The 23,733-nt window shown below is 47.1% G+C and overlaps 1 protein-coding gene across 3 annotated transcripts in view; it reads right to left on the bottom strand.

Moving 5' to 3' along the window:
• Positions 1-21,818, bottom strand: part of ITGA8 (integrin subunit alpha 8) — a 116,384-nt gene extending 94,566 nt beyond the window's left edge. The window contains exons 1-2 of one of the 3 annotated variants that reach the window (XM_083704684.1): positions 21,314-21,818; positions 17,640-17,764 (exon numbers count right to left, since the gene is read on the bottom strand). In XM_083704684.1, coding sequence (XP_083560810.1) covers positions 17,640-17,764; positions 21,314-21,567 — 379 coding nt within the window. In that variant the 5' untranslated portion in view covers positions 21,568-21,818. The remainder of the gene's footprint in view (positions 1-17,639; positions 17,765-21,313) is intronic. The other 2 variants (XM_083704685.1, XM_083704686.1) reach the window with 2 other exon arrangements.
• Between the last annotated feature and the right edge of the window lie 1,915 nt (positions 21,819-23,733).

Here is a 23,733-nt window from a genome sequence, read left to right as displayed (position 1 = left end):
CCACAGCAAGAAGAGGGATGCTCCAGGTGTGCTCTTCAGGCACATAATGAAGCTCCACACCAGGGTGAACATCTGCTGGGAGAACTCACTTCTATTTGTGCACATATTCAGAACAAGAAACAACACAGCTTACTTCCAAATAACAAGCTTAGGATCAGGACAGGATATAAGCAGTTATCAAAGTTTCCCATTTTTCAGAATCATTCAAACATGCAGTTGGATGTGTTTTGGTTTTTTTAAAATGAAGATGAGATAAGCAAAATGATCTGACTATATTTAGTTTAGCTGCAAAAATAACAACAACTAGGGAATTAATGTAAAAGCAACCTTGCCCAGCAATCCAGCCAGCTAGGAGATTCTATAATTTGTCAGTATTCAGATTGTAAATGAATCAAGTCACTAAAAAAGAAAAGAAAAATATATTTTTTCAAAGAAGTCCCTTTGATTTCCCTCCCCCGCCCTTTGGGACGAGTTACAAAAGCGTGGTCCATTTCAGCCAGGCCAATGCCGTTTCTCTCCAACTGTTATTCCACAACCAGCACTAAGGAAAGGAGAGGAACTTAGTCCTGATCAGTATTACATGTGTCCCCTGCTGCCACAAGAGACAGCTCTTTAACACTGCTTTATATACACGTCGCAGATGTCAGCCTAAGAAAAGCCATCTGGGTAAAAACCCAGTCCAATTATAATCCATTTCAGGACTTTAATGAAAAGCAGACCTCCCTTTCTTTCACCCTTAGTCATCTGAAGTAAACTGATTTCCCACATGTTCCTAAACTATGTTCCTCCCTCGGCAGTCACTCCTAATGAACTTCTCTATCGATACCCAGAAGGAAACACGGAGCCTCCTCCTAGCCCCTTGGATCTGGGCAGCCCCTGCGCTGGTTTCTGGTTCGTATCAAGGAGCCACTCGACAGAGCCTAAACTTTTGTTATTCGAGCTAAGTAAGAATAAAAACACACATGCTGTCAAAGGAGGAATTTAAAGTATTTTTTCAACGTCAAATGATATTACATGCATTTACAGAACTGAAACACACACACAGGTCGGTACAGCAGTCAATACTTGGACCTGGTGTGGAGACAATGCCCAGTCACCTAGCTATAGTGCCATAGGGCTTGAAGGTTCCCCTCTCCTACGCTTCCACCTTCTGTGATATGTCCCCGCTGTTGGATTGCATCACAGTTGTGTCAGTGCTAATGTGCTTGTGTCTACAGTGGGTGGACCACTGGTTGAGAAACTTGCCACAAACATTTTGTTTACAGCAGATCCCCAGACCTCTCTAACCTTGGCACTCTCCCCCGGCCATGCCCCCTCCCCAACCAAGCCCCCTCTCCCCAGGTCACACATCCCACCAGCCTTATTTCACCTGTTCCTTGAGTGTTTTTTGTCTGGCTAGAATGTCACACCACTGATCTGTCCCGATTCAAGCGAGACACCCCAGAATTACAGAAGCCATTCTGGCTTCTGATTGGATCCCAGAATGTCCCTTTTGGGGGGGGGGGTCTGGGTGCGGAATATCCCCTTCAATTAAGATCATGCTTCTTGCTTGTAAGGATGGAGAATAAAGCAAGGGGGTGGTGCGTGTGTGCAGAAACTAGACTATTGTAAATTATGCATTAATTACTCTGCTCGCTTTCACCTCTGGCCCTGTCTACCAATGTCATGTGGCCCTTGAAAGGTTTCCCAGAAGGTAATGAGCTGGAAAAGGTTCTCCAACCCTGACTTACAGCTTCCATGAATTTGGCACTGGAGCGAAACACCAACATTGTTGACAGCCCAAATGTCCAAAGTGGAAACATTCAACCTACCTGGATGACCATGGGAGAAAGAGTAGCTTAAGACAGTGGATGGGGTGACCAGCTCACTGTCCCTCACTATCCACTGTCCCTAACCTTGGGGGTGAGGGGCGGCTGTCACTAGTCACCTACTGATGTATGGGTCTTGAACTTTCACATGACACTGAAACCACAGCCAAATGATAAGAGTATTTGCCTTGCAGGCAGAAGTTCCCACGTTCAGTTTCCGGTGTCTCTCGTTAGGGATGGGAACAGGTTCTGTCTGAGACCCTGGAGAGCTGCTGTCAGTCAGAACAGACCATGCTGAGCTAGATGGAACCATGGTCTGACTAAGGCAGCTTCTTATATAGCTATATCTGTCAGAACTTAGCCTCAGAATGGGTGGAGTAAAGGGCCAGAATATGACATTTTGCCACCTGAGGCAGAGCAACAAACTATGCTTTCCCTCTAAGGTCTGCTGCAAGCATCAGTGATTTGACTGCATGAGTGAAAAGAAGCACAACAGTCTCGTGAGTGGGGTGCCAATAGGTTAAAGCCTTCCCTCTCTGCATTATATGGGGAGGTTTCAGAATGGAGGAAAGGGGGAAATAAAACCTTTTGTTGCCTTCCCACTTTCCAGCACCTCTCCATCCCAAAATATAATAATGCTGAGGGGAGATTTGGAGGGTGGAGGAAATATACATAGGAGACTCTTTCTATTTGGGGTTGGGGTTTTTTGGGGGGGACACATTTCCCCCTTAAACTTGCCCCTCCAGCTTTGTATCAACAGCACTCAGATATGAGGCTGGCAGGCAGTCCCAACCCCCTTCCCTAATATCTTAAGAAAATTATGTGCCACCTCTTGGCCCTAAAAAGGCTGCCCCAAGGCAGCTCACAATAAAATCTCAACACTATTAAAAGGAGACTATTCAGAGCCACAGTAAAAACAAATATGAGTGGAGTATGGCTGCAATATTAAAATACACGAAAAGCTGGGCAGAAATTTTAAAACGTCTACAGGGCAACTGAGGAGGAGTCAGGCCAACCTTCTTTGAAAGAACAAAAAAATTCCTTCCAGTAGCACCTTAAAGACCAACTAAGTTAGTTCTTGGTATGAGCTTTCGTGTGCATGCACACTTCTTCAGATACCTGAAGAATATCTGAAGTACCTGGTACCTGAAGTACCTGGTATCTGAAGAAGTGTGCATGCACACGAAAGCTCATACCAAGAACTAACTTAGTTGGTCTTTAAGGTGCTACTGGAAGGAATTTTTTTGTTTTGACTATGGCAGACCAACACGGCTACCTATCTGTAACTTCTTTGAAAGAGTTCCACAATCAAGGTGATGTCCCTCCTCCCGCAAAAAAAGGCCTCATTCTGAGTCCCACTGATGGCACCCTTGTTGGTGGTGGAACACAGAGCAAAGATGAGGGCAGTGGGTGCCTCTCTTAGTGCAACACTCTTGCATCGCACCCTCACCCTGAAAAAAACTGGGGGGAGGGGCCAAGATTGTGGCACAGGTCACATGACTTGCCCAGGAATGCAACATGGAAGACACGTGTCCTGGTTTTTTTATCTGAAAAAGTTGGACAGTATGTCACTACGTTGTAGCGGGGACGAAGAAAACCAGGTATGCCAACTTGAGCAGCTTGGAGGAAAGTTGGGGTCTGAATGTAGTCAACAAACAGCAATAGCAAATAACACTGTAGTTTGCCCGGTTACGGGAGGAACCGCAGCTCAGTGGTAGAGCCAGGGCTTGCTCTGGAATAAATGGCACCCCCTGTGGCCAGCACTGCAGCACTGTCAAGTTGTGCGGCTTGTTTGGGATTGCAAAGCCTAGCAGCATACATCTCAGCCTCCTGCTCCCAGGCTTCCCCAGAGTCCAGACACACCCATGAAAAGGAACCAGAACAACCTCAATTTAACGTGGTCACACTCAACAACAACCACCTTTATTATGGTCATAGACCAGCATAAGGAGGGAGGGGTACAATAATTTAAAATCATTTCAAATCTAAAAAACAAAAACAAAAAAACCTAAAAGGAGTTAAAACAGAATATATATATATCCATAAGAATCCAAAAGAAGCTAAGAAAGTCTAAAAGAAGGCGTAGGAACATCAGACAAGAGTAAAAGAGCGCAAGAGGCTAATACATATAAGACCACAGATACCAGTCTACAGAGCACTCAAATACGAGTGCTCATTATATCTAGTTTGTGGCACAGGTCATCATCCGTTGAATCTTGAGCGCTGCTGTGCAGAATCTGGCAACGTTGTGTGTTATAGTAAGATTGGCACCTGAAAGCAGCAGGGAGGTACTGAATTGGCCTGTGCACCTTGGGTACTTAAGCAGTGGCTGGTACGAATGTCTCTATAGTAAAGACACTGGAGAAGCCCATGCTCTGTTGTTTATATTTGCCCAGAGTCACAGGGGCATTGCCTCTCCAGATAAGCAATCTTCCTGTATCGGCCTTCAAAGACAGCTGAGGGCATGACATCGAGCCAAGGTAAAGGCCCTCTGGTGCTTGGGGACTTCTAGTTTAGCTAGATATAGCCATAGGGAAGGCAGAGTACCTGGAGGATCCATTGGCAATAAAAGTTGGGGTCCTGGCTAGATCCAATTGGCACTCAGTATCTGCAACACTGAAAGCTTTGACCTGTTCCATGTCCCATGCTGAGTAGAAAACCTGGAGTAGAAAGCCATGATCTTAGTTTTCTGATAGTTGAGTTCTAGCTGGTTCTCCTTGCAGTATTGTGTTAATGCTCTCAGTGCTCTTTGGAGGCCAGTAGGCGTTCTTGAAAGTATTGCCGCATCGTCTACATAGAGCAAGACAGAGATGTGTCTTCCAGAGAGCTTTGGAGGGTAAAAGTTTATGTTGTGGAGATGGCCCACCATGGAATTAATGCAAAAATTAAATAAGAGTGGGGCCAGTATGCAGCCTTGCTTGACACCTTTCTCAGTTGCAATGGCATTAGTAAGATGGTCCCGGGGGTTACATCTTACTTTGAGTGAGGTCCCTTCATGTAACATACATATTAGATGAAGCAGTCGTGGGTCTATTGAGGTGGCCTCCAGTTTTTCCCAGCGTTTAGCTCTGGATATCACAAGCACACTCAGTGAATACCAAGGGCTGCGTCCAATGCTAGTCCCATTTCGAACAAACCCATTAAAATCTATACCCTTGGTCTGATAGAACCTAAGCCCAAATGCTCAGCTTGGTGGCGCCTTTGGCTTGGCACCCATAAGTTCCCCACCAGCACCATAAGTCCAGCCCTAGATAGAGCAAGTAGAAGATTCCAGGTTCAGTCCTTGATATCTCCAGCCCAAACATAGCTGCTTGAGACTGGTGCCAGTCACAGTGGACAACACTGGGGAAAACAAGTTAACAGTATGCCCTGGCATAGGACAGGGTCCTGTGTTCCTACGTAATACATTTTTTCCCTCTCTAAACAACGGCAATTTGGCCACGGTCCTCCCTGAATGGAAAGCCCATAAAAGCAAACTATTTTTTGATTCACTGGGCAAACGGAGCCAAACGAGCAAAGCCTTGTGCTTTAAAGGTTTTCTTTTTGATTAAGCTAGCATATTTGAACGCATAAGTTGCTCAAGTATGCAGCTTTGATTGAAAACAAAAACTTCCAAAGCCTGAAACACAGACATGACCTTGGCTTAAAAGGAACAAGCCCTAGTCTCCTCCTAATGAGTAAATTCGCAGAAGTGCTTCTCGCCTGGTGCTTCTCTTCAGAGCACCCTTTCCCTCTGCCGTCTGCCATAGCTCAGTGGAAAAGCATCTGCTTTGCGTGCAGAAGGTTTCAAGTTCAATCCCTGGCATCTCCAGGTTGGGCTGGGACAGACCCTTGTCTGAATCCCTGGGGAGCTGCTGCCAATCAATACCAAGCTCGATGGACCACTGGTTGGACTTGTGTAGGGCAGATGCCTATGTTCCTATGCCAGCCACCCCACCATCCTGTCACAGCAGACCCAAGAAGGTGGTGTTGGTGATGAGGCCTCAGAGGGTACTGTGCCCAGGGCCCCTTCAAACCTGACTGTGCTGGTCCCATGGGTTAACCGAGAGGCGAGGTCCGAGTCCAGTCCGAGGTCATAGGTGCAATATGAAGGCAGTCCGTAAAAGCTGAAACTGGGTGCATGGCAGGGAGTCAGGAGCGCAGGCCGGAAAACAGGACAGGGTTCAGGCAGGAACTGGCAACCTACAAAGTTGTTCCCGCAACTTGGGACTGGGGCTGGCTGGTTTTTATCTGCCCCGAGGCATAGGGCGGCCCCGATCCTCAGGTGACTCGCCCCTCCTGGCCTGGAGGCGAGCACTCCTCCTGCGGGAACTTAGTTCCCTCCGCCTCTCTGCCCTGAGCCTCTGCAGCTCAGGAGAGGCTGGAGGGTTACCGGACCCAGAGGCAACCTCAGCTTCCTCTGACGGGGCTGGGAGGGGAGCACCTGCAGGCAATGGGTCCTCCATCACCTCAGGAGCCGGAACAGACTCAGCTGGTGCCTGCACCTGAGGATTCAGCACAGGTGAGGACCCATCAGGCTCATGCCCCAGCCCAGGCTCAGCTGGTTCTGGAGGCAGGGAATCCTGTGCAGGCTGGGATTCCTCAGGTTCAGCATCTGAATCTGAATCCCAGGCCATGACACTGACGGTATATGGTACACCATGAGACTTCCCTTCACAAAAGTCAACACCTTCCTTTACACCCTTACCAGTATCAACTTTATTTGTTCCCTACAGCAGGGCTGAACCATGGCTCATTATTCCTAAAGTTGGAACTGCTCCCATGGACAGTTGGCCAAGTCTTCCCTGCACATGTTATGTGCAACAAAACAGTTGCATGGCACCATCAAATGGTGACACGCTAACGTGTGGCTGTGCCAAATGTTCCCGACATGGAAGTGATTTCCATACATGGCAGTCTGAAATAGCCGGTGGAATCTAGGAAAACAGGGCAAGTAATTACAAACAGAGTGTCTGGGCTTCTGCAAATCCATAAAAGTACCACAAATAATTGAATACAGCTTAGAGAGCACTAAATTTAGTCTGTGCGTTTTTTTAAAATAAAAAAAAGTACCACAGGAAGAAGAAATGATAAAAAGTAAAAATAAAATAGTATTCCGGTGGATTACTTTAATTCATCCAAATCTGAAAATCTAACTCAGTTGGTGGATATTTCCAGTTCAGGAGCATTCTCCATAAAGTCAGAAATTGCTTTATCCAAGACAATATCAACATCACGATTCTAAAGCTGCGCTTGCACTAGAGTTTCAACCTGTGCAATTTCCTTGGACTGCCAGTCCAATTCTTAAATTTAGAACTTGTAGCCCTCCCATCACCCCTGACCACTGACCATACTAGCTGGGGCTAATGTGAGCTGAAGTAAAACAGAATCCAGAGGATTCTGGATCTCTGGGCTTAAGTTGAGAGCGGAGAGTGGATTTTTCAAGCCTTAGATCCAGGTTAACTAAGCTTTTTTTAAAGTCACAGTCGACAACAGGAGCCACACATCCACCACAAGCACTTTTCCCATACATGGTTAGAGGTTCCTAAATGTCTTTTATCAAAAAGCAGTGAGACGGTGAGCTTTTCGCTTCTTTTCTCCAGAAATAAATCCTGTCTTGTAGTTAATGTCCCACAGCGTCTCACCATCTTAACAGTGAATAGCTTCTCCGTGTAATTAAATCCCTGGCGTATCAGAATACATCCTCTCCTCTCCTTAAACAAGTACCTGGCTCTGGTTACAATCAGCTCTGTTCCTGGCCAAACTGACTCATGCTTTATCTCAGCTGCACACTTGGCCCAAGATCTCCCCTCCTGCAACTTGACAGTGAGGCAGCCTTTGGTTGAAAAGCACAGCCTGTTTCGTCAAGGTGTGATTGAGCACACCCAAAGGGGAAGGAAAACCACCTAATCGTTCAAGATTAGCAAAATCTCATTCCAACAATTCTGGGCTTCAGGAAAAGAAAAGAAGCTATTTTACAGTAAAATAAGATTTTTAAATATATATATTTTTAGTGTGTCACATTTTTAACAGGATAGGGATTCAGAGATCGTACTGAACAAATATTCTTAAATTTAGAATTGTGAAGCCAGTGTAGGGAAGTATTTTTGCATTGCTCTCCAGCTACCCCTTCCGGCCACTTCAGAGAACTGCAACAGGATCCTTATTTTCAAAGGCAGGTTGGCTTTATTAATTAATTAAAATGCTTCTAAGTCCACCTTTTTGCTGCAACAATCTCCAAGATGGCTCATTAAGCAAAACAACAACAACAACTCTCAAAATCTAAGTTGTGCTCCAGGTGGCAAGCGCAAGTGTAGCAACACCTCCCAAGAAGTTCTGAATATGCATGTAGATCACGTCAGCAATGAGGCTTCTCAGTGGATAGCAGTGGTACCCAGCATAAAAGCCTTCAGATGCTGTGGGCTACAACTTCCACCATATCTGGGCAGATAGAAAGGCATCTGGGCCCTGGGCCTGAGGTTCTCAACCTCTGCAGTCCCAATGGCTCAGGGCTGCAACACCTCAATATAACCATCCTGGACTCTGCGTTCCCCCATATAAACCATCCTGGAGTCTGTGTTCATCATCTGAGTCCTTTCTTGGTATTCCTCCTCCACAAGAAGTCTGGAGGGTGGCAACACGAGAACAGGCCTTTTCTGCAGTGGCTCCTCATTTGTGGAACGCTCTCCCCAGGGAGGTTTGTCTGGCACCTTCATTATAATCTTTAGGTGAAAATGTTCCTCTTCAACCAGGCCTTTGGCAGATTAATATTCCACAGGCTGTTAAATGTGGATTTGTGTGTGTGTGTGTTTTGTTTTTGTCTTGGAATTTGGTATTTGTGCATTTATCCTGTATTTTTATCTTGTGAACTGCTATGCTATCTTTGGGCAAAGGGCAGTGCATAATATTAATTAATTAATTAATTAATAATGCAGAGTCTATGTGCATACAGCAGGCTCCACAGCAGATGTTTGCCCATCAAAATGTGGAGGGCAGGAGAAACTGGCCTGAGGACATGACAGAAGGGGCAGGGCTAGCACACCCCCCCCCCCCGCCTTCTGCCTTATAATACTTATGCCTTTTGACAAACCAGCTTTATTGCATGAAGGAAAGACTACATTTTGTAAACACATGGTGCACACATTCGTTGTGGGTCCCCAGCATCTCAGAAGCACCCCCCCCCCAGGGCAAGTGTCCTCAGACTCTCATTTCCCCTTCAAGCACTACAGCAGTCACCAAGAGAGAAGCACTCGATGAGCAGCCAATTTGTAAAGCCTTAACTGACCCACAGGCATCCTTTTAACCCAAATGGAACTCAACTGCAGGTTGTCATCCCCCTAGATTTACTGGCTGCGAGCAATTCCTCTACCTTCCTCCCTCTCTAATCAAACCAAAACATGCTCTTGGGTTTTCTGTTCTTTTCATTCTGCTTAAATCAGTGGGTACCTATTTGTATACACAAAACAACCAGAGGGAAGGATTTATGGACTTTTAGGAACTGAACTCAATAGCAGAGTAAGGCAATAAGGACATAGGCTTTGCTGCTGATGTTTTAAAGATGGAGACATGGAAGAAATAAAATTAACCAAGGGGAAAGCTATTTACTCTTCTTGGAACCGGAATTATAACTGAGCTGTTTGCTCCCAGTTCAGCCAGCCTAAAAACTAAAAATCTCAATTCTCAATTAAGGAGATTCAAAAAGGGGTGGGGCTTTTTGTAGGCATAAGAGTGTTAAAAATAAAGTGGAAATTGTAAAAGGCCTAAGAAGCAACAGCTGTTGAAAGAAGCTGTGTGCAATCCTAGGATAGCATTTTCCTATATACCCTTCATGATCACCAATAGGGCTTTGGGATGGACACTCATGGACTCTCCTTCATTGGAGGGTCTTGAAGAGAGGTTTGATGTCTTTCTTTAGCTGTGATTCCTGCATTGCACTGATGACCCTTTGAGCCTCTTCTGATGCTACAGTTCTGGTAGAAAGTGGATATTGGAAACAAAGGGGTGCCAAAGAAGAAAAAAGCAAGGCAGTTCAGAATCTCATATTAAAATATATATTGGGCTGTGCAATACTATGCATGCCTAGGAAGAAGTTATTTCTTTACTGCATCTGTCTTTCCAAGAACCTTGACATGATGGGCACCAGCCTTTCCAAACCTGATGTCCTCCATCTGTTATAGGACTCTGGTTCCCATCAGCCACAGTCCATGTACCCAGTGGCCAGCCCTGTTGCACAATCTGATGTGTTCTTATGCCCACAAAACTCACTTTTCATGCAAAGCACCCCCAAATTCCACAACATATTGCTCACCTTAGTGGATGGCCTCTTAGGATGCCAAAGCTGCCATCCACAATCCCTGTGCTTATCACACTACGGTTGGAATGGGTTGGGGGGATTTTGCATGCTCCATAGTTAAGCCATACCTTCATTTCTTGCACCTGGAGCACAGCTTTTTGCTTTTAAAATTGAACTTCTTTGCCCCCAGAGAAAACAATGGGGACCTACTGTTATGGGTTTGAGAGGGGGACTGATTCCCCTGAAAGTCCTAGGTACAATATCCCCCCCCCCCCATAATTTCTAGAGTTAGTAAATGCAGAAGATTACTAGATGCTTGAAGTCTTTACCCAGGTGTGAGGCAGCTTAACAGTGTAGTAATTCAGGCTGAATCAGTTCCCTGGAATTGCCTGGGGAGAACTATCATGCAGTATAAAGCAAGGTAATGGGTAATTAGGGACGCGGGTGGCGCTGTGGGTTAAAACACAGGGCCTAGGACTTGCCGATCAGAAGGTCGGCGGTTCAAATCCCTGTGACGGGGTGAGCTCCCATTGCTCGGTCCCTGCTCCTGCCAACCTAGCAGTTCGAAAGCACCTCAAAGTGCAAGTAGATAAATAGGTACTGCTCTGGCGGGAAGGTAAATGGCATTTCCATGCGCTGCTCTGGTTCGCCAGAAGTGGCTTAGTCATGCTGGCCACATGACCCGGAAGCTGTACGCCGGCTCCCTCGGCCAATAAAGCAAGATGAGCGCTGCAACCCCAGAATCGGTCGCAACTGGACCTAATGGTCAGGGGTCCCTTTACCTTTACCTTTTTAATGGGTAATTGACACAAACAGTTATCCTGTGCTGGGCAGTGAAGGAGAGTGTGAGCCTCTCCTTCCATGAGGGGATGGTGAGCAGAGACAAAGGGCAGGTAAGAGATTTTGGGGGTTTTGGTGGACAGCTCCATGAAAATGATGACCCAGCTGTAAAAGGTGAGTAATGGTAAAGATTTGTAAGAGTATGTATGCTGGAAAGAAACTAAGGGGGATTTTTTCTCCTTCTGTCAAAACAGCAGAACTCTGGGTCGTTTGGTGAAGGTGATTAGTGGAAAGCTCAGAAGAGACAAATGAAATACATCTTCACAGGGTTAAACTATGGAATTGGGAGCCATAAAATGCGGCAGTGGGCACCACCTTAGGCAGCATTCAAGGGGGATTAGACAAATGCATAGAGGACAAGGCTATTAGCCCATACTAATGATGGCTATTTACTGCCTCCCGATCCAAGAACATAAGGTGCATGCTTCTTAATAGCACTTGCTGGAGAGCAACAGCAAGGGAAGCTATTCCCCATTAGGGCAAAATAAATATTTCCCTAATGTTAGCTTGCAGGATTCCCACTGGCATCTGGTTGGCCATTGAGGAAAACAGGATGCTGGGCCAGATAGGCCTTTGGTCTGATCCCACAGGGGTCTTATTATGCTCAGATCCTCAGCAACAGTCATTCATAAACTTCCAGCATACAGCCGCCGCAAGAGAGATCGTGCCGTTGCTCCAAGTCAGCCATGCATTCTGAAGCTTTGGGTGACAATGTTGCAATAGTTTCAAAATTGGACCAAAACAGAGGAATTGCTGTTATGGCTCTTTCACAAAGGCCGCTTGTAGGAAGTGTCCTCATCCCCTGCTCCTGCTCTGTTGACTTGTGCAGCAAGTGTTGTTGGCGGAGGAAGCCAGAAACTCATCCAAGTGTGCTGTGGGGTTTCTACGCATTGAAAGGTTACAAGTCCCATAATGCTTTCTAAATGCCATCTTACTCAGAAAACATGTCTAAGGAGTCCTGTGCTCAGGGGCTAAGAACAAACTGGAAGCAGAGACTGAAATGTGGTCTTTTGAACCTCTTTCTTTGGAGCAGAGAAACCACAGGCCTGGGGACCAAATAAGGCTCTCTGGACTTGCGGCTTTCCTCAGACCCCACCCCTTCTCCCCAGGTCATACTCTGCCCCAGGCCTCCTTCAAGGGATTTTGCCTATCTGGAAACTATGATAAGGTCTCTTTCTTGCCTGGATTGGGGTGGGTGTATATAGAAGCCTGAAGCTTTTGCATTGCTGGAATGTGTTGTTGTTTAGTCATTTAGTCGTGTCCAACTCTTCGTGACCCCATGGACCAGAGCACACCAGGCACTCCTGTCTTCCACTGCCTCCCGCAGTTTGGTCAAACTCATGCTGGTAGCTTTGAGAACACTGTCCAACCATCTCGTCCTCTGTCGTCCCCTTCTCCTTGTGCCCTCCATCTTTCCCAACATCAGGGTCTTTTCCAGGGAGTCTTCTCTTCTCATGAGGTGGCCAAAGTATTGGAGCCTCAGCTTCAGGATCTGTCCTTCCAGTGAGCACTCAGGGCTGATTTCCTTCAGAATGGATAGGTTTGTTCTTCTTGCATGGGACTCTCAAGAGTCTCCTCCAGCACCATAATTCAAAAGCATAAATTCTTTGGCGATCAGCCTTTTTTATGGTCCAGCTCTCATTTCCATACATCACAACTGGGAAAACCATAGCTTTAACTATATGGACCTTTGTTGCCAAGGTGATTTCTCTGCTTTTTAAGATGCTGGAATGTAGTCTACGGTTAAAGTCATTGCCCCAACCACTTTTGCCTCTGGCCCTGACTGCCACTGGAATGTCGCCCCTGAAATGTTGCTAATGGTAGAATGTGGCCCTTGGACTGCTTTAACTTCTTGCCTGTAGCTGTTGTCCAGAGTCCACACTCATGCAGCACTAAGACTTAATCATTTATTGTCTTTTTTGTGCATAAATAAATGAATTTCAAATTATGCCCAAACTATTTTTTTTTTATGTTACACTAAGCTTTTGGATATTCAGACCTATAATATTCTGTATTAACACACCCTTGCCCACCCAACTCTCATTTTCTTTTTGAGGTCACACCCAGAACATTGGTATTAGCAAGCCCCAAGTCTATAAAATGACTGCAGTGTTTGATCCAGTCCCATTTGTCTGTAATTAACGCCAGTTGGCTTCCATTCCCATTCTTCATTAAACTGGAAAATCTCTTTTTGCGAGTGGGAAAGGACCGAGCAGTGACGTAAGACATCAGAGGTTCAGCTCGGTGCCACCAAAATGTTTCCTTGTGTGGCTCTGACTAGTCATATTAAAATGACTTTTCTCTTCTTGGAAGATTTAGAGCCCAAAGTCTAGTCAAATGAACTGCAAGAAAACAGATTAAAACAACACAAGAAGCATGGCCACAGATGAAACTTGGCTCCTGGCTCATCCCTTGCTGGTGGACAGCTAAGAAAGAGAAGCTGGAGGGTTGTGGTCAGCATCACTCCCTAGGTCTCTGGTATCCCTGCTGTCTCATGGGGACAACGCTGTTGCATTTAGATCCTGCTTCCGGGCTTTACATAGACATCTGGCTGGTCACTGTGAAGGCAGGATGCTTGACTAGATGGACCACTGGCCTGATCCAGTGGGATTCTTATATTCTTAACACTGGATGTCACTGTCTCCAGGAGACAGGGCTTCTCTTCATCAAGCCAGATGGAATTTGGCTCCTGGCTTGCCTCTGAATTTGAATGAATTTGGATGCTGGCGATGTGTGATGCTAGAGGCATATGATGTCAAAGTCTCCTTCCCAGGTCTGTGGTGTTCTTGGTGCTGTTGTCCTTGCACACTCACAATAGAGCCTGGTGAAATAGTCTCTCTCTCTCTCTCTCTCTCTCTCTCTCTCTCTCTCTCTCTCTCACACACACACACACACACACACACTCCCAGACGCTGCCAAGAGGTGCTACCTGTAGCTCCAGAGAGCATGGCTATATTAACAAGGTGAATTCTAATTACTTTCCAATGCTACATTATCTGGATTGGTGACTTCTCATACTCTCTCTCTCTCTCTCCCTCCCTCCCTCCCTCCCTCCCTCCCTCCCTCCCTCCCTCTCTCTCTCTCTCTCATAAAGATACAGGTGCAAGACAAATTTGGGAAATGAGTCCATCGCTACACTTTTGATGTCACTATGATACTTGAAAGTATGTGTGCTAGTCAACTAAAGCCATGATTCTAAGGAGACTTGATGGAGAAAGAATATGCTCATTGAATGGGCTTACTTCTAATGAAACATTCTAAGGACAGCATGGCATAGCCAAACTCTCTCACACATACACTCACTAACATAGATATTTAAACTAGAGATTTTGTACATATTGTTCATCACATTATTCCAAGACCTGAATGCTATTTCCTCTACTTTACTTCTGCATGAGTAACTCCAAATGTGCTTAAAGGGCCAGGATGTATTTCTGGGGTTGCAATACAGTAGTAGCCAAAGGAAGGTAGACAGAGATTATATGAATGTTAATGCAATCAGTAAATTTTTGCTCTTAGCAGTGTTTGAAACTCCCATTGTTCTAGGCGCATTTTGCAACAGGGAATTTAATTAGTGCAAGCAGTTTCTGAGCTCTGGGAGCAGCATTGCGCCCAAGATTTCAGATTAAAACCATAGAGTAGAAGGAAAGGAGGACCTTTTTCTGCCTCACCACTTCCAGCTACTCTATGAAGACTGGAGAAGAGACCCTCTTAAGAATATTAGGTGGGTGGGCTTGGGAAGGACTAGACCATGTGAAAAATGAATATAATATTTTAGTTGCAATTCACTCATTTTCAGCTTTGTATTCTCCTTATTACAAAAGTGTGCCTAGACATTCCATTGTTGCACCCATAACCTATATTCAAGGTTCCATTTAGCACCTAGCTTTTATATCTCAGTTTCTAACACTGTCTCCAACCTGTTTGCATTCCTGTGCTCCCTACTTCTGAGAGCATTGATCCACTACTGTTCTTTCCTTTCCTACAAACCTTTGCCCATAAATTCTCAGTTCTGAGAACCTGTTTTGATGACTGCATCTGCAAATGTCAGCTGCAAGGAGATCATGTGTGCTTGCCTACAGCCATAGGAATCCAGGTTCTGTTCTGCCACCACTAACTCACATTTAGGAGAGCTTACAGAAGTTTGTCAAAAGACATCATCATTCTGTGTGCATTGGTGCCACATCAGCAGGCATACATGACCAGCTCTCAGTGGGCTAGGGAAGTGTTCTTCAACCTAGAGTTCAGGGATGATGGAAGCTGTGGTTCAGCAACATCTGAAGGGTCAAAGGCTCCCCACACCTGCTGTCGGAAAACACATATGCAAAGAATGTAAGTCAACGCAACATTCTGGTCATACAACATGGACATTCCCTCAGTGTACCTATTTCCCAAGGTCCATCAACTGGAACCTGCTGCAAAATAGTGGCCAAGGTGGTAGCAGCAGCAGACATAGCATATTTAGGATTAAGGAGCAGGGCACCTCTGAACACAAGTTCAGCTCAGGAGTATCCGTTTGGTACTAAACTGAGTTCAGAACTCTTTAACACAGAAATACGCTCTCTCTCTTTTTCTCTCCTTAAGCTTCCTTAATGTGAAACCATTGGGAATCAGGAATCCCTGCTGATCTATCACAGATCACCCAGAGCTCTACCAGTAGACCCTGATCCAACTTCTGCCCTGCTATGGATCCCAAAGTAAATTGCTGAGAGATATAATTACAGGGGAAAGCACCCTGTCACCTGGTCAAACATACCTCCCATTGGGGGAGTCTTGTTTGGTTGTCAAATAGAACTTTGACAACACACTTAAAAGTCTGGGAACTGTATAGCTACACGGGGATTCTTAAAGCTATTGTGGGGTGGGAACACCATTGTTTCTTTGTAACTGAGTCATTACAAAGGACTGTGTCCTTAAGATTTATTTTTCTATTGTCCCACACCTATTTCATGTGCTCAGGCAGGACATGTTTATACCTATCTAAATTTTGCTTGTTGAGCTGAGTTTCACTTCCAGCCTCACTTACATGAGTCTGAAGGAGACCTCCCCCAGAAGACACTGGAGTGTCCAAAGGTATCACCTTACTAATTTTGCCTCCCTCTCAGGGAAGTTTTGAAATAGATGTTTGCAGAAAGGGGGCTGGGTGTACCCATGTTCTCAAGAAAGCACCAGTAAAGTTAAAGTAAGTTCCATGAATCATAGCCCCCATCCCTTCTAAAGATCAGATCTGACTAAATTAAAACCTTACTAAATTAAAACCTTTCAGTTGTAATGTTTCAGAAGACACTAGCACTAAATGGTTTTCAAGGGCCATAAAGGGAAAACAACAGCAAACATAAACAGCCCGAATTGACTCAAATGTGTTTTCCCTTTAATTAAATAGGAACCATCTGTTGGAGGGGGTGGGGGAGGGGTTTGAAGTGGATGCAATCCATCCATATGATGCCTACACTGGTTTCCACCCAGCCTCCATTATCCTGAAAGTTCTCCCCTCTGAAAAGAATTAAATAAGCATGCAGCGCAAGGGTACCTTTTCGCTCCACCCAACCAGACATATCCACGCATATGGAGATGCAAAAGACTGGGTGCTAAACACTGAGTGCACACAGATTTCAGCTTCAGAGGGGAACACTGAACAAGGAGCTCACTATGTAAAACTCAAGGCCGGTTCTCTTAAAAAAGAAATAGGAAACAAAAACAAGGACTCCAGTGTAAATCACATTGCATGAAAACATCCGGGGTGGGGGAAGGTTCAGGACACCCAGGAAAGTTAGTGAAGATGGAGAGCCTAAGACCACATTCACAACACCATGGTGCAACTTTAAAGACTTCTGACTTCCCCCAAAGAATTCTGGGAACTGTAGTTTGCCAAGGGCGCTGAGCAGGGCTGGACCAATACATGTTGGCACCTGAGACATATCACAGAACGCTCTATGTCCCCTGCCATAGCAAAAAAGGGGTGAGTGAAGATCTATATCGGGAACGGGATGGGAATAATGAGCTACTTCAGGAACAAGGGTGGTAGGAGACAAGCAGTGCCTCCTATTTGCCAGAAGGCTGCTGTAGAGGTGGCATGGAGTGGGGGCGCTACTGAGGTAGTGTCAGATGTGGCCTCCAAGGAGGCCTCCAACAGCCATTGTGGCCTCCAACAGCCATTGTTGCCACCACGGCAGCAGCAGGCAATTCATTTCTTGGAGACTTGATCTGGTGGCCCTGTAGATCCTGCCACCTGAGGCAAGTTGCCTTACCTTGCCTCATGGGTGGGATAGCTCCTCTGCTACGAGTTGTTAGGAGACCTTTATTCCCCAGAGTTACAATTTCCAGAGTGGTTGAACAATCAATCCTTCACAGGGAACTCTGGGAATTGTAGCTCTGGGAGGGGGGAATAAACTCTCAACACCCTTAACAAGCTATAGCTCCCAGAAGGAGGAAGCCATGTTCAAAGTAGTGTCATGGTGCTTTAAATGTATAGTATGAATGTGGCCTAGGTAGAAGCACTGGAGGGCATAGCACTGCTCTCTCTTTGGGGAACCCCATGGAATCCTTCTTCACAAAGCACATACATACAAACACCCAAGAGTGGCAAAGTTGCAGAGAGTTAGGTCAGGCAAATGACCACCATTGGAGGGAATGCCACAGGGAGTGGGCACAGCTTCATCAGAACTTGGGTTCAACTGCATGTTTCCATACTGATGTTGACACAGAACCAGTTCACTTACTTGTATTATCAAATGGGATCTGTTTACAGTCAGCAGCTGGCCAAGGGCAATGGTAGACTGCTCCTCCTTCCACGATGTCTGGCTGGGTAGTGTTGGCCTTAGGAGCTCCAACTAGGACACTTACTCTGCAAAACATCCATAGGCATTCATGAACAAGGATGAAATAGCAAAGGTCAGCCGTTTCATTGAAACATGGCTGTTTGCTGAAGGCTAGTTCAATAGCTAATTAAAAAACAACAACAACTTATAAGCATTCAACAAGAATAAATAATGGTCAAGCACTTTTTGGAATAGGTAATTAAACAGTTGGTTGGTGAGCACTTAGAAAAGGGTGCTGTGATTACTAAGACCCAGCATGGGTTTTTCAAAAACAAGTCATACCAGATGAATCTCATTTCGTTCTTTTTTGAGTTACAAGCTTGGTGGATAAGGGAATACTGTAGACATAGCGTGTCTTGATTTCAGTAAGGCTTTCGACAAAGTCCTCCATGATATTATTGTGGAGAAGCTGGTAACCAAATCCAAAGAGTGCTCACAAACAGTTCCTAATCATCATTGAAAAAAAGTGCTGCAGGGTTCTATCCTAGGCCCATTGTTGTTCACCATCTTTGTAAATGACTTGGATGAAGGTATTGAGGGGATGCTAATCCAACATACATGCCACCTGAGAAGCTACGCCATGCATTCCGCCTTCTGCCTTATTCTTTGAACATCTAAATAGGGTTACAGGACTTCTCCAGCAAGCTCAACATTAACATGCCCCCATGCCCTGCTGGTGGGTTTCACAGAAGCATTTGGCTTATCTCTGTGGGACACAGGATGTTGGGCTAAACAGGCCTTTGGCCTGATCCAGCAGGGCTCTTCTTATGTTCTCAACTTAAGGAAAATTCATTGCCACATTACATTGTGAGGTCCAGTAGAGTAGACAGCTTTCAAAGCAAAGATGAAAGGGATTCACAAGAGATAGGTCTCTCAGTGGTCGTGACATTGCTACAAACAAGCTCTATGTATGTTTAGAGGCAGTGTACTACTCATCGTAAGAAGCTAGGAACAAACAAACAACTAGGGGTTGTGAACTGTTTGTGAGCCATCTGGGGAAAATTGCTGCATAAACAGACTTTTGGCCTCACCAGGCAAATTCTGTTGATCTCAGTAAGAAAGCCAAAGGGCTCATTCGGTACAGTATGAGACCCTTCATCTCAAGGTCATGGGTTCGAGCTCCACATTGGGTGAACAATTCCTGCATTGCAAAGGGTTGGACAAGATGACCCTTCCAGCTCTACAATTCTATGATTCTGTGAGTCTATGAACTGGCTCTCACATCACCACCATCCATTGGAGGCTGGTGCATTAGGGGCGTCAGTCACTACTGTCAGCACCACCATCATATGCGGAAGGCAGAGAGGAAGCAGGTTTGAGGGACCCCACCCTGCCACTGATGTTGTTGGACTCCATCAGCTTCCATCAGCCCTAACCACCATGGGCAATGGTGAGGAATGATGGGAGTTGTAGTCCAGCAACATCCGGGTTTCCCATCCCTGCTTTAAGGTAAGTCAGTATTATTATCTCCCAATTTTGGAGACAGGAGGACTAAGGGCTGAGAAAGAATGGCTTTGTCTAAGGCTACCATGCGAGTTGGTGGTGGAAGACTCAAACCAGGGGCTTTCATAGCTCTTAGACACTATGCTCCATTTGCTCAGTATAGGCGGCGGCCCCAAAGCTGGCCAATAAGCCATACACCAGCATCTTCCCTGCTCCAGGAAATCCCCTCACAGATCTCCAGCAAATCCCCTTGCAGATCTCCAATGTGATGCCAACATTCCAAGGATTCATTTCTCAAATATCGGGATGATTCTCTCCTGCCCCTGGTCCACATCCCCTCCAAATATCTGATAGACCCAGGAGCCATTCATATGTGTACATTCACCACTAGGCTACTGCAAACACAACATGTATGTGTGAATGGGACATCACAGATCAAACACTGTAAACCGAACACATCTCAAGCACCATGCTTTTCAGTGGAGTAAATCTATGCCAGGCAAAGGCAAACTCGGCCCTCCAGATGTTTTGAGATGACAATTCCCATCATCCCTGACTACTGGTCCTGTTAGCTAGGGAGCTGTAGTCCCAAAACATCTGGAGGACTGAGTTTGCCTAGGCTTGATCTATGCATTCTGCTACTACATGTACAGGGTAGACTGATGGCATGCAAGCCTGCCTATGGCCACACCTGGTCTCATCAAAGCAATCAGCTCAGTCTATTCAATCTGGCAACAATCCACAGCTTACAAGAGAGAGGTTTTAGTGCAGCACCACTGACGTCTAAAGAAAGAGTCCACAGAACTACTATCAATAGAAAACTGCTGTGCACCTTAAATTGGACAATTGCAGTTTGATTTCCTGCCCAGTTAAGGCAAAGTAATTGGCTTTAATCCTGTCAAATTCAGTAGGGCTGAATCAGCAGAAAAATGCGTTTCTATTTAAGCCGCAGAAAGCATTTCACTGTAACACACACACACAACTTGTTCTTAACGGGCTTCACAGATGCTCTGTGAAATATACACAGTCTAAACCCAGGGGGTACATCTCAAGTGACTTGCCAGTGATACTGTCAGGCTGTGCCACTGAGCCTATATGTGCCCCCGATGCAGCCTCACAGAAACTCCTACTTAAATCTAGATTTCTACAATTGCATTGATTTCAGCACCATGGCTGTGTACAGTATGGGCACCATGCATTTAAAGCAACCCCCCCCCTAATAATCCTGGAAACTTTAGTTTCCCTTCACAGAGCTACAACTCTCAGCATCCTTGACCAACTGCAATTCCCAAGAATCTTTTGAAGGAGTGGGGTGGGATATGCTTTAAATTCGTTTTCACATCAACCCACTGATCGGTAGACCTGCACATTGTGACGCTGCTCTGGAGGAAAAGGATACTGGATGCCTCACGATCTGTCTACATGCATCAAACAGCAAGAGACGCTGCATTTCGGTCAACATAACTGCCTTGAAATCATGCCGGACTCTGCGATCTGGACTAAGAAGGATACAGGATCCACTCGATTCTCTAGTCCAGATCGCTGAAGACCTACCGGTGGAACTTCCCACCAGCCCATTGCAATCTCTCGCTGTATGATGAGTAGACCGTCCCATGCATGTCTACTCATGGGCTTACTCCCAGGTAAGTAGCCTTGCCTATGTAAACCTATATGTACGCCTACTGGAAAGTATGTCTCGCTGGGCTCAGAGGAACTGCTAACTTTCGAGAAAGCCAGCTGCAATCCCTTCGCTGGCTTGGGAGTAAGTACTTCTTTGGACTTTCTTCCGAGTAGCCGCGCCTGGACGGCTACCGCTAGGAAGGAGTGCGCGCATTGCTCTTGGCCGCGGGCTCAGGGGCAGAGCATCTGCTTGGGATGTAGAAGGTCTCGGGTTCAATCCCAGGCTCAGGTAGGAGTCGGGCAGAGTCCCTTGCCTGAAACCCCGGAGAGCCTCTGCCCGTCAACGCACCGAGCTGGATGGACCAGTGGGCCTGATCCGGCACAAGGCAACGTCCTCCGTCCGTCCCAAGGGCAGCCGACCGACTCCCACCAGCTCGCGAGGACGGGCGGCGAGGGCTCCGCAGCCGCTGAGCCCTATATATATATGTAGAAAAGCGCCGGGCGCTACTTACGCGTGGGGCGCAGGGCTGTAAAAATCCAGCGCGTAGCCGAAGTAGCTGCCGTCGGGGCCGCCGTAGACGGCGAGCTTCTCCTGGTCCAGGTTGAAGGCGCGCAGCGTCCCGGCCAGCGGCGCCAGGAGCAGCAGCAGCGAGAGCAGCGCGCCGCCGCCCGCAGCGCAGCGCCCGCACCAAGGCGCCGACGACGACGACGACCCGAGCAGCGGCAGCAGCGGCACCAGCAGCAGCCTCCGCCGCCGCCTCCACATCCTCCCGGCAGCCGCTCCTCCCTCCCTCGCTCGCTTGCTCGCTCTCCTCAGGAGTCCCAAGCGGCGGCGGCGGCAGCAGCAGCGAGGAGCTTGAAAGGCGCCGCTGGGAGCCTCGCCGGGCTACCTCTGGCCGCCGCCGCCCCCGCGCCTCGCTCTGCGCGCGCCGCCCGCCCGCCCGCCTGCCAGGAGGTGGCATGGCGAGGGAGGCGCAAAGCCCGCCGCCGCCGCCGCCGGCCGTCGGGGCAGCGCGCGAGGAGTGCCTGAGTGGGCGCCCCCTGGTGGCCGCGTCCGGGCCGCGACGGGGAGGGGAGGCTGCAGGGCCGAGCCCACCAAACGCGGACGCCGCCGCCGCCGCCGCCGCTGATGGCCTTTCCAGAAGAGCGTCCGGGCTGGAGCTTCTCTGACGAGGAGAAAGCTCGTTTCCCACAGAAGCCAGCGACTGAGGTCACTTTACGACGCCCACAAGGTCTGGCGTCTGCACGCCGCTGCTCTTGCGAAGGGTCCTTCATTGGGCACTCTTGCGACTTCGCGGAGGGTCGTCACGGACTTGCGCCGTTTCAGGGCCACTTGACTCCTCCGCGCTCCGTTTCTTCTTCCCGTCTACCCTCAGATACAGTTATTGCACTTACAGCCTCGGCGTTTTTCTCCAAGGAGCTGGAGGTGGCCTCCCTCGTTCTCATCCTCCCAAACAACCACCCTGTGAAGTAGGTTAGACTGGGCCAAGGTCACCCAGTGAACTTCATGGGGAGGGGGGATTTGAACCCTGGTTTCCCAGGTCCCGCGTCCAACCATATTGGCTACTGAGGCAGTTCTTCATCCATCTGATGAAGCGGACTATGCTCCACAAAAACTTATGCCAGGGGTCAGCAACCTAAGGAGGTTGTTTGACTGGCTCACAAGCCACCCCCAAACCGAGCTGCCTGCTCATGTGCTGCGCTAAACCGGCACAGCGCAGGGACTCACTTCCGTGCCGCCGGAGATCGCATGCGCAGACACCGGAAACCATGAACATGCACACACACAGAGGGATCTCCGCGGGACTGATCTGGCCCAGGCAAGATAAACCTTGCTGATCCCTGCCTCATGCCATAATACTCTCAAAAATGCCCCAAGCTGCTGCTGCTGCTGCTTTTTCTTCACCCCACCATGATTCCTCCCACCCGCTCTTCCAGGACTTCTTGCTTTTCAACAAACCAAGAAGGCTGTGCTTCTGACTTCCCCCCAAAAGTCAAGCTGAGTATTCTTTTGCCAGAAGGAAGAATGAGGAATGGCAAAAATCCTCAGAAAATGCTTATCTGTGGCCATATTTCTCAGCATTCAGGGTTAGGAGGGGAACCAGTGACCTTTCAGGATTTTTTCTTAGGAGAGCATACTTTTGTTGGGAGGAGGGCAGAACATCAGATTTGTATTGGTTTTATTGATACGCCTGTGCATCCAGATGTTGCCAGACTCCAACCCCCATCAGACCCAGCCAGCATGGCCGATGGTCTGGGATGATGGAAGTTGTAGTCTGAAAACATCTGGATGACTGCTTCCCTATCCCTGGTTAAGGCAAACTATTGACAACTTTCTCTCTCTTTCCTGAGTTCTGTTTATCAGTGTTGTTAATATAGGCAGGACTTGCCTGTATTGTAGTTTTCACTAAAACAAAGGGAAGGGGGAGAGAGATACACCGTGATGGAGCCAAATTGTCTCGTGTGTTTTTTTTCTGGCATGAGAAAACCGCTCTTCCTCACACACATCTGGGTACTTCTCTAAAACCAGCTTATCTTGTAGCTTTTGGCAGGACAAACAAAAAGCCGTGGAAGGAGAGAGATGGAAGAGTTAGTTCTGAACATTCTGAAAGAAGGCATTTAAAACAAAGTCAGAGACAGTGTAGGGTGCATTTATACATATAGCAGTGGTGTGAATGCATATGAGAGCGACAGGCAGAATTACTTGGCCACATCCAACCACTGCAAGCAAAGAGCAAAATTTATTTCCAAGGTTAAGTGCAGCGCCTTAAGCTGTCATCACCAGCTTGCCCTGCCTCATGCTATTTGACTTTTGAGACGCTCCTATCAGCTGCAGTGTTAAGTGAGATGTAACCAGAGCTGTTGTGCAGATTTTTAAGGGTGAAATGAACACATCAACTTCCCATAGCGGTGGGAATGGAGCCACGGAGGC

This window comes from Podarcis gaigeae, assembly GCF_964106915.1.
Source record: "Podarcis gaigeae genome assembly, chromosome: 12".
Taxonomy (NCBI): Eukaryota; Metazoa; Chordata; class Lepidosauria; order Squamata; family Lacertidae; genus Podarcis; species Podarcis gaigeae.
Note: the sequence above shows the minus strand (reverse complement) of the source record. Positions and strands in the feature narration are given on the sequence as shown.